The following is an 11,273-nucleotide window of genomic DNA, read 5'->3' as shown; positions in this document are numbered from 1 at the left end:
CTCTCCTGTAGATCGCACAGAGCGATCTTATTCCTCATTGTAATTGCCATCAGATTGAGCCAAGTTCTCCACTAGGTCCCAACCTTCATCAACATCCTTGTTGAGGAAGTTACCATTGCTTGCGGTGTCCAACAACATCCGTATCTTGGGTACCACTCCTCTGTAAAGTGTGCTCAGCAATGAAGCATTGCTAAAACCATGATGAGGACATCGGGTAGTGTATCCCTTAAAACGTTCCAAAGCTACACTAAACGCTTCATTGTTCTTCTGTACAAAGCTTGAAATGTCATTTCGCAGCCTTGCGGTTCTAGAGTTGGAGAAGAATTTGTCCAGGAATGCCTTCTTGCACGCTTCCCAAGTGGTGATGGACTCCTTGGGGAGTGATTTCTCCCAGATGTGTGCCTTGTCTCCCAAAGAGCATGGGAAAAGTCTGAGTTTGAATCCATCCTCACTAACTCCATTGATCTTGGTGAGGCTACAGAGCCTATCAAATTCATCCAGATGATCCAATGGGTCCTCCATTGGCAATCCATGAAACTTATTACTCTGTATCATCTGGATGAGACTACTCTTGATCTCAAAATTGTTGTTCTGCACAGCAGGTGGCACAATGCCATTCGTTTGAGTATGAGTGGATGGAGCATCGCCTGCTCCTATGTTGGTCCTTGCTTGAGGAGCTGGTGGACCGTTCTGATTATATATTATCTCCTCAATGATTGCTGGTTCTGGTTGAGCTTGTTGTTGTCTGAGTAGCCTTGGTCTGTCAATGTTGTCGATGAAAGGACTCAGGTTCTGGCTACCTCTGGATCGTGTTTGCATGCACAGGTAGGTGTCCGAGTGTGTACACGAGAGTCTACTCGATCCAGGTGATCGAGTGACGGGTCGGGTGGGTGCTCGGGTTGTACCTGAGATTCAAAACAAACAAGAGCGAAAGCAAACAAGTCTGATTTCGAACCAATATAAACAAAAAGAACTTGATCGAGCTAGTGCTGAAATCCTAAACGTAGCAAAATGAAATCAATCAAATGGCAACGACGCCAAATTGATAAACAGGTTTTCACCCAGGGTATCAATTCCCTATGCAGTCGTAGTACAAAGGGTTATCAATCCAAATGGTTGTCTATTGCTAGCAGGAAAGATATCATCAGAACAGTGCAAGTCAAGCCAAGCAAATAGGGTTTTGATNTACCACTCCTCTGTAAAGTGTGCTCAGCAATGAAGCATTGCTAAAACCATGATGAGGACATCGGGTAGTGTATCCCTTAAAACGTTCCAAAGCTACACTAAACGCTTCATTGTTCTTCTGTACAAAGCTTGAAATGTCATTTCGCAGCCTTGCGGTTCTAGAGTTGGAGAAGAATTTGTCCAGGAATGCCTTCTTGCACGCTTCCCAAGTGGTGATGGACTCCTTGGGGAGTGATTTCTCCCAGATGTGTGCCTTGTCTCCCAAAGAGCATGGGAAAAGTCTGAGTTTGAATCCATCCTCACTAACTCCATTGATCTTGGTGAGGCTACAGAGCCTATCAAATTCATCCAGATGATCCAATGGGTCCTCCATTGGCAATCCATGAAACTTATTACTCTGTATCATCTGGATGAGACTACTCTTGATCTCAAAATTGTTGTTCTGCACAGCAGGTGGCACAATGCCATTCGTTTGAGTATGAGTGGATGGAGCATCGCCTGCTCCTATGTTGGTCCTTGCTTGAGGAGCTGGTGGACCGTTCTGATTATATATTATCTCCTCAATGATTGCTGGTTCTGGTTGAGCTTGTTGTTGTCTGAGTAGCCTTGGTCTGTCAATGTTGTCGATGAAAGGACTCAGGTTCTGGCTACCTCTGGATCGTGTTTGCATGCACAGGTAGGTGTCCGAGGGTGTACACGAGAGTCTACTCGATCCAGGTGATCGAGTGACGGGTCGGGTGGGTGCTCGGGTTGTACCTGAGATTCAAAACAAACAAGAGCGAAAGCAAACAAGTCTGATTTCGAACCAATATAAACAAAAAGAACTTGATCGAGCTAGTGCTGAAATCCTAAACGTAGCAAAATGAAATCAATCAAATGGCAACGACGCCAAATTGATAAACAGGTTTTCACCCAGGGTATCAATTCCCTATGCAGTCGTAGTACAAAGGGTTATCAATCCAAATGGTTGTCTATTGCTAGCAGGAAAGATATCATCAGAACAGTGCAAGTCAAGCCAAGCAAATAGGGTTTTGATCTAACAATCCTAAAATAACTAAAAGGAAAGAATATAAACAATAAACACGACCTAAGCACTCGATGCAAGCATTCGAGTATAGGATTAGGTGGGGTGATCGAGTAAGCAAATGGGATATGAACAACTAGAGGTGTTACTCGATGCAGGTTATTGTGTACCTGATCGGGTAAGGGATCGAGTAATGAAAGAAAATGTAAACAATTAAAATGCGAACGCTTCTAAGGATGAGGTAATCAAATCCTAAGTATTCTTGACTGGTACAGATGCCTTACATGCCTCAAGCAAATATTTCCTAGACAATGAATCTCTAAACCTTGTTACCACACTCTCGCACTAGCAACAATCAACCTTGATCACTCCCCTACCCAACTCTCGTTGGAGAAACATGACCAAGCAGGCATTAAGATCCGATTTATTATTGTCAGTAAACCCCTTACTCATCTAATCTCTTAGGCTAAGTGAGTAAACCTCTAGCATTGGTTGATTCAAGCATCTCATCTACACCTCTCGGTGGTAAAACACCTTAGATCTAATCTCAACCTCTCGGTCTGTTGACATCATTAAGAACACCAACCTAGAAGGAAATCTATCAAACGTATACAATCAAGCTAAGGCATCCTAACCGATTAAGAACACAAAATCATCTATCCCATCCCTAGAAACTTTACTACACTACTCAGACATAATAACAAGAAACATAACAACGAATAAGAATGAAAATTGCATTATAACAAACGGTAGAGTAGAGTGGAAAGAATACAGGATAGAAATCTAAAGAAACGATAAAAGTATGAAATAAAATGTAAAACAAAAAGGGAAAAATGTTTGAGTCGCTCAATTCTCTCACAGAAGCTCTCGCTCTCTGGTTTGAGGGTCTGCGGCGTGCTAGTTTGCGAGCTAGGAGAGGAGGGATTTATATATGGAAACCCCTTTGACCTAGCTTCCCAGACCTGCCCGATGGTCTACTCGATGGGGTACACGAGGATGAAGTCGGGTTACTCCTCGGGTAGATCTTTGGGTTGTTCTTCCGGCTCTTGGATCCTCCTCGATCGTGTTGGGGTTCGGACTTGTTCTTCCAGCTCGATGGCTCCTTCGGGTACATGCTCGGGTTTGTCCTTGTTTTTCCCCATTTTTGGCTCTTAAGCACATGTTTTCATCCAAAACATGCAAATGCTAAAATGCAACACCTTCGTCATTTTCTCATCCCCTAAAGATAGAAATTGACATTTTTCACAAGGCAATAATCAAACTGGCATTTCTAAAAAGTTTTTTCTCGAAACTGGCATTCTTGGCCAAATTCCCTTTAGAGATTCTGAGTTTGAAATCTTTCAAATGATTAAAAAATAACAAAAAAAACAAAAATTGTTTTTATGACTTTGAATATTTGATCATACAAAAACAACTTAGGTTAAGTATAAATTTATTAGATCATTGCCACATTGGCCATCCAGTCACCAGAATTCATAGTTAGTTAATTTTTATTTGGTTTAATTTTGATTAAGCAAGTTAAATGCAATTTAATATAGTTAGGTTATTTGAATATTTTGTTTGTTCAGTGTGTAAATGCAATGCTACTTTGTTCGCATAGAAAAAGACACGATTGGAATTGTTGAATGTGATATAGCCCCTTTTCCACTTCGATTAGTGTTTAGCTTTTTTTGACAAACTATTAGTGTTTAGTTTAAATACTTAAATCTATATATGGGTGCTTGAACAAAAAAACAAAAAAAAAACTATAACATGAGTATTTTATTCAGTGCCAGAACAAAACTTGTATGAATTTTGGATAATCGTTACCGCAATTTATTACAAGGAAAAACATCAGAAAGCCCAAAACCATTATGACAATTGAACCCTAAAAAGTGAAAACGATCAAAATACTTTCGGCTAAACAAAATCAACCAAAAGATATCTGCAAAAGCACTCAAGAGTAAAAGTTCTCCGACAAATTTCTTTCTCAACATCATCACTTCCTCGATTCGTCCCTTTTCTTCTTTGACATTATTGAACTACGTTTTCCAAAATCACAAGTCCAGCTTGAAAGAGGTAAAACCAGAGAGAGACAGAAAAAAACGTTGTGAACACTTGGAATTTTTGATCGATGACCGCAAAATAAATATTAAGAAGAAGAAAGCTTACTGGACGAGTAAGTTAGGTGCCCCATCAGATAACGATACCCTAAACAAAAGATTCATACTGATCAGTTCTTATGCCCCTGCACTACTGTCCTTTAAGATTAATGTCTTTTAAGATCATCTTCATAATGATGGTAGTCTAATGATAGAAATATAAGGACTACAAACCTCAGGAGGGTTAAATTGTGCTCCAAGATTGCTGAGCTTCGCATGGGCTACAGCGTAATCCTTGAAGAATGCATCCTGATCTGCAGCATACTTCTCAGCATATACCTGCAATTGCATTGCAGTTTTCAGTTTTAAAGGAAATGATTCGGCAAGTTCATTAGTATGGATGTGTATTTTTAACCTCAGTGTCTTATTTTACCTTGAAAGAAGAATCTTCAAAGATGGCAGCATCAGTGGGTAGGACAAGGAGATCTTCTTCTCTCTTTTCCTTGATTTCCTGTTACAACAGTTATATTAATAACAGACATTAAAAAACGGAAAAATGAAGACTTTCATAACAAAGAGTGAAGAAAGAGTTAAGTTCTGAAACGCAACCGTGAAGTAAGAATTATCAAACTTCAGCCACTCGGGTGTCCATGACTGTCCTCCTGGTGCCCCAGGTCCCTCTTTCTATAATGCAAAGAATAACACATGTAAGAACTAAACATTCAAAATGTACTCCATTTACGTTTTGCAGTACCATATCTTACAATACATTTAAGAACTGGATTATACCGTGTACTTCGTCTCTGGCTTCCCCCACCCGCTACGTTCTGGCCTAGATCTTCCCAAGGTGTGAGCACCAGATAATGCAACAATATCCTGCAGTCACAAAAGCCTTTCGATATAGATCATTCTCTTTTATTAATTGATATTTCATAACTCAATAAAAAAATTCGACGGCAATCACCTTGTCATCTAGTCCCATTCTGTAAAAAACTTCTCTGAGATGATTAGCAGGTGAAGGAGGACCGGCATCTATAGAACAAACATACAGCATCTGTAATTAGTAAAACTTAGGTATACTGATGTAACCAATGAACATCCACCAACGCTGGAAATAAAGACACTATATAAACCTGGGAGCCTTCCTTCTTCAGGACAATCCTCAGGACCAGATGCATCAACTCTTCCATATTTCATAGGTATTTTAGGTCCTCCAGCTTCCTGAAATATTCCGAAAAAACTTTATAGTAAATGTTTTCAAAACCACTAGAAACTAGGTTACAGAATTATCAACCTCACCTCAATAGCAGTAGCACTAGCCAATTGGAATAAGTCAGCATAAGTGATCCCAGAGTATTTTTCTTTGATATCCTTAATCAAGTTTAAAGCATTCACAAGACCTAATAATAAAAGCAACAAACAAAGCTTATAAGCAAATAAACGAAACAAACAAGTGTAAAAAGATGCTAACTAACACATATGGTATCAAGTGATATTTACCAGCATTAGCAGCATGCTTAAGCTCAATATCGAATCTGAGACTTCCATTAGCTCCACCTCTTTGTGGCCATTCTTTGATGTTCTTGTTGTACGTACCAGCATCATGCCACCCTAATCGAACCTTTGATTCAATCACAGCACAGACATAAAGATCAAAATCAATTAAACGTAGCAATTTCTTAGGAATCAGAGAAGTTTTTTTTTTTTTTTTTTAACGCACCAAAATTGGATGGCAGAATTTGGAGTTGAGAAGCTCTTTGATGTCTTCTCTAGCATTCTTCAACTGATCAGGATCCGAAGAAGCTGAACATTTCGTAGCGGCGGTGGAGCTAAAGCTCCGATTCACCGACGCAACTCGACATCTCTTCTGAAATTCAACAGATATGAATCAAATTAAGTCGTAAGATTATAGAATATGACTAAATCAGGCTACGATTTTGAAGAGAGAGAGAGTGAAAGCATACCTGAGAGAAGGATGAAGAAGAGAGAAGTGGAGAAGAGACGAGGGATCTGGCGAATGAGAGGGAAGTAGAAGCGGAGAGAGTGAGTGTAGATCTGGAGGAGGAGTAGCGGAGGAGACGAGAAGCAGCGGTGGTAGTGCGGAGAGAAGAAGACATGGTTGTGGTGGATTTGGGAGGAGGAGAAAGGAGGAAGCTGCCGTTGTTGAGTGTGAGAGACACACGCCCTGCCATTTTGGGGGTATAACAGTAATTTTGGTTTTGGAAGAGTCGGCTGAGATTAGCGGCAATGGATACGGCCACGCCGATAAGGGTTTTTGTGTTAAATTAGGTTCACCAACCCACTAAATGCAATGCACATTGTTTTATTTCTTCTTTAAGAGTTAATTAGGTAGATGATTAGGAGATACTGTATTAGCTATGAGACTTCACTGATCATATGGATAAAATATAGACAAAAATCAAAACCATAAACAAAGCTTGGTTGACAGTAATCTGAGATCTTAGGTTTTAATAAAATGATTTTTTTTTTGTGAAAAAAAAACAGATGTCTATCATATATTATAAATCGATTTAAGGACTTATGTGTTTGACGTTACTGTTTTACTAACTGAGATTTAAGAAAAAAAAACCCCGTGGGTACCATAGTTTTATAGGGTAAACCCGAGTAATACTTTATTAATTTGGGTACCTATCCAATTTAAACCCATATTTTTTTGTTACAGAAAACAGGTCCCTAAACTTGATTTTAAAGACGGGTCCCGGGTACCCAATGGGTTTTAACCCATCTTTAACATCCTTAGTCTTCAGTTTATTCGGTTAGTTTGGTTCTTTGGTTCTTTTAAGTTTTGAAAATATTGTCGAAATTAACTGCCAAAAATTTCGGTTCGATTTCTCTCGCAATTTCTTTTTTAAATTTGAAAACCCAAATTTTGATTTTTTTTAAAAAAAAAAATCTGATTTTTCCATTATTTTGAGATAATTTTGGTTAGATTGAGGTAGTTCGGTTCGATTTGGTTTGGTTATTAACAAAAAGTTGTTTAGGTTTTTTTGTAAAACCAGTTTAATTGTGGTATACTATTATGGTTTAAAATAATATATATTTATTAGTATTACTTAATTTCAAATATTGTCGATCACTTGATGATTCATAACCTAAACCTAACCGACCAACCAGGATTCGCTTCGGTTAGTTATTACAGCTCTAAGATAATCTCCTATATAATAAAATGGAAGTACGTTAAATATAAGTTGGTTACAAGATAAGTTATACATTAAATATAGGTTGGTTACAAAAAAAATGTTACAAATTAATTGGTCAATTTGTGGGCTATATGAATACACTTCAAAATATCACAAAGAATCTTTCACCAAATTAACAATAAACTGGTCATAAAATTAATAGCACAGGTCATATTAAAAAACTTTCACCAAACATGTTCAAAAATTAAAATAAAAACAAACAACAAACATAACCATTTCTGATACATAAAATTACAAAATTAACAATATAAAAACTACAAAATAAGTATTTTTTTTTAAGTCATCATATTTAGCATATGATTTTATTGCATACTGTTTTATTAAAAAAAATTTAATAAGAGTTCTAGTTGTACCGAAATAATCTCAGTTGTACATATAAAATCCAGTTGTACCTATGAGATCCATCTGATTTATAAATAATCCGTCTCACACTACATCATGCACAAAGATACTACTATGTATGGTAGGGAATTCAATTTTCAATTCAGAAATAAGTTTCATTCATGTGAAATCTTTGGTGTCTTCCTGAGCTTTTGCAGTACCAAGTTTCTTTTCACAAACTCTAAATTTACAATCAATTTTTTTGATAGTTTTTAATTTTGACTATGTGTGTTTGATTGTCAAGGAGGATGCAAAATATGATGAAAATTGATTAAGATTGTGAAAAAAGGGAGAAGATTTTGGAGAAGTAGAACCAAGAGAAAATAAGAGCAAATAGGAGAAAAAGAGAGAGAGATGAAGTTTTTTGGGTTTTAGATCTGTATAAAATAAAACCAGACTAAAGTAAGTTGTAGATCCATTGATAACTGGATTTGGGTGGAGGATCCGAAAAAGTAGTGGTTGAGTCAGTAAATATTGACAAGTCTTAAGGATTATAAGGTAGTTTCGTAATTTTATGATTAAAAAAAACAGAAAATAAAATAAATATGATAAGGAAGAGATTTGAGAAATGATTTTTTGGTGAAAGGATACAAAAGAATTAAATCTTAAAAAAAACATATCAAACGGTTAGGGTAAGGTACTATTTTCAGTAAATATATTTGAAAATGGGCAGTTGTATACACATATGACATAACGAAATAATATGTTAACGAAGTTATCAACATTTGGCAAATTTACTCAAAAGAAAAGCTGAAAATTATGATTCATGACAAGATCCATGTATAAATCTCCAAGATGCAATATAGAACTACAGTTATACAAATTCTGTGATAGAAAATTCTGAAAGAAATTTTCTTTTAAAAAATGACGTCGAATTAAAACTGAGAACTTCAAACTCAAAGACATATGGTAAGAGGTTTACCAAAGACATATTCTTCTCGGCTTTTTCTTTACATTTAGACAAAATCAGCATAAACTAGTTTGACTTATTAAACAATATAATTTCTCTAGTTAGATGCTTTCATAAACTAGTTTGACTTATTAAACAATATAGTTTCTCTAGTTATACGCTTTCATAAACTTCTGTAAACAAATATTCTAGTTGTTGCAATGTGTGCTATATATAAACTACCTTCTTTAGATTACAATTCATTCAATAACAGATCGGTTTCGAAGTAAGAATCATACTAACAAAAGCTAAGTCTAGAACAAGAGCACACGAATTCAATCAACATGGCCAATCCTAGTAATTGGCCATCTCTTCTTATGTTGGTTCTGGCCTTGTACGCCATTGCTGCTCATACAAGTGCTCAGTACACATACTCTCCACCATCACCACCACCATACGTCTACAATTATCCATCACCACCTCCTCCTTACGTATATAACTCTCCACCATATACTCCATATGTTTACAAGTCTCCACCACCCCCACCTTACGTCTATAGCTCCCCACCACCTCCTCCATATATTTACAAGTCCCCACCACCACCTCCTTATGTCTACAGCTCCCCACCACCTCCCCCATATGTTTACAAGTCTCCACCACCCCCGCCTTACGTCTATAGCTCCCCACCAAGTCCTCCATATGTTTACAAGTCCCCACCACCACCTCCTTACGTCTACAGCTCCCCACCACCTCCTCCATATGTTTACAAGTCTCCACCACCCCCGCCTTACGTCTATAGCTCCCCACCAAGTCCTCCATATGTTTACAAGTCCCCACCACCACCTCCTTACGTCTACAGCTCCCCACCACCTCCTCCAAATTTTTACAAGTCTCCACCACCTCCTCCTTATGTCTATAGCTCTCCACCACCACCTCCATATGTTTACAAGCCACCACCACCTCCTCCTTACGTCTATAGCTCTCCTCCATATGTTTACAAGCCACCACCACCTCCTCCTTACGTCTACAGTTCTCCTCCATATGTTTACAAGCCACCACCACCTCCTCCTTACGTCTACAGCTCTCCTCCATATGTTTACAAGCCACCACCTCCAAGCTACAGTTATAGCTCTCCCCCTCCTCCAAAATACTAAACAAACATATACATGATATATTCGTTTACCAGCCATCATATTCATGGAATTAAATATTTCCTTAATAAATTTTCATATATGAAATGTATTTCTTTGGTTACAACCAAGTGCATTTTTGTTGTTTGATTGCTTCGTTTGATGTTATTTTACTCACTAAAAATCCATGTACTTGTTGTCCATCTTTTATTGTCTAATAAACTCAATGAATTTTATTTTAACAGACTGAAATAAGTCTATTAATCTTCGGGCATCTCAAAGTTTTTCAACTATCATAGTTTATACATGAGATATATATAAACTCTCAAAGTTTCTCTCAACTATAGATTTAAAAACTTTTTCACTCATAAGAAAACAAAGGAAATGTAGCGATAACCTATGTTTCCAAGGAATGTTGATTAGGTTTTAAATAATGAGATTACTTCTTCATACAAGCAATAACCTATATTTTGTTATTTTTATAATACTTAAGTAAATACGATGATATCTCTTATAATCATAATCATAATCATAATAAGAATAATATCTAAGCTAGAAAAAACTACAATTCGTCTACTTTTTAACCTAATTCTAGTCCAAAAAGGTGGTGACAAAAACAAATTAATTAAGTAGGCAGATTTAAATACTATCTTTTTATATCCTAAAATTAGGAAGTTGTATATGTCCCTATAACGACATAAAATGTTACAAAAAAAATCGTTTTCTATATAGTTAAACGAAGAATATAATTAATTGTTACTAAAAAGATATTGACAGTAAACCATGTGAATTGTCATTATATACCTAGTTAGATCAAAGTTATTTCTATCTTTCAAATTAATTATAAAGAAAATTAGAAAAATATATACCATGACATATCCATATTTCAAAATTACAAGATGTAATATAGAACTCCCTAGGATGAAACTCTGATGGAGGCTGATGACAGGTAAGAGGCGACATGAATTGAAGGTGATGATGCACAAGTGGATTGCGAGTGACGGCAAGTGATGTTCGAGAGAAAAAAGCAATGATTCGATGGTGAGAAGTGTTAGATGGTTATATGGATTTAAAAATAAAGCGAAGAGTTTCTTAATCACAAAGTGTTTAGAAACTCGGAATCATGAACGCATTCACGAGTTCGGATTGAGAGAAGAAAGATTCAACAATACTTGTTACATAAAACTTATTCTCTACCAAACCAGGAGGCGTCGCTTTTGGGTTTTATAATCAACCCTAAGGCTCGACACTCCAAAGAACAGGAAGTTCAAAATAAAACAACAAGGCAGGTAAAGGAAATAAGAAAAACAACGAAGCGTCTAGGTGATCTGTAGTAGTACAGAAGTCACTTGTATTAGTACA

At 36.9% G+C, this 11,273-nt stretch overlaps 2 protein-coding genes across 4 annotated transcripts; one reads left to right on the top strand and one right to left on the bottom strand.

The window, feature by feature from the left end:
* LOC104707160 (L-ascorbate peroxidase S, chloroplastic/mitochondrial-like) lies at positions 3,951 to 6,601 on the bottom strand. Of its 3 annotated transcripts, none has more exons than XM_019228465.1 (12): positions 6,255 to 6,601; positions 6,011 to 6,157; positions 5,791 to 5,911; positions 5,590 to 5,690; positions 5,424 to 5,511; positions 5,255 to 5,322; positions 5,080 to 5,166; positions 4,900 to 4,974; positions 4,724 to 4,801; positions 4,525 to 4,629; positions 4,361 to 4,441; positions 3,951 to 4,257 (listed from the first exon to the last, which is right to left on the bottom strand). In XM_019228465.1, the coding sequence occupies exons 1-11, from the start codon at positions 6,480 to 6,482 to the stop codon at positions 4,400 to 4,402; spliced, it is 1,140 nt and encodes a 379-aa protein (XP_019084010.1). In that variant the 5' UTR covers positions 6,483 to 6,601; the 3' UTR covers positions 3,951 to 4,257; positions 4,361 to 4,399. The 3 variants fall into 3 exon arrangements, with proteins under 3 accessions (XP_019084010.1, XP_019084011.1, XP_019084012.1); XM_019228466.1 differs by having other exon boundaries at positions 4,361 to 4,399; XM_019228467.1 differs by lacking the exon at positions 3,951 to 4,257 and having other exon boundaries at positions 4,422 to 4,444.
* Positions 8,966 to 10,175, top strand: LOC104707159 (extensin-2-like). The gene has a single exon (XM_010423443.1). It carries the CDS (start codon positions 9,126 to 9,128, stop codon positions 9,933 to 9,935), a length of 810 nt encoding a protein of 269 aa, XP_010421745.1. The 5' UTR covers positions 8,966 to 9,125; the 3' UTR covers positions 9,936 to 10,175.

Source organism: Camelina sativa, chromosome 8 (genome assembly GCF_000633955.1).
Source record: "Camelina sativa cultivar DH55 chromosome 8, Cs, whole genome shotgun sequence".
NCBI lineage: Eukaryota > Viridiplantae > Streptophyta > Magnoliopsida > Brassicales > Brassicaceae > Camelina > Camelina sativa.
This window is presented reverse-complemented; position numbering and strand designations above follow the sequence as displayed.

Coding starts and splice junctions, on each gene's coding strand:
- LOC104707160 (XM_019228465.1), bottom strand. CDS start 6,482: ATGGCAGGGCGTGTGTCTCTCACACTCAACAACGGCAGCTTCCTCCTT. Junction 5,912..6,010: donor AATTCTGCCATCCAATTTTG/GTGCGTTAAAAA, acceptor ATTGAATCAAAG/GTTCGATTAGGGTGGCATGA. Junction 4,442..4,524: donor CACAATTTAACCCTCCTGAG/GTTTGTAGTCCT, acceptor AAAGGACAGTAG/TGCAGGGGCATAAGAACTGA.
- LOC104707159 (XM_010423443.1), top strand. CDS start 9,126: ATGGCCAATCCTAGTAATTGGCCATCTCTTCTTATGTTGGTTCTGGCC.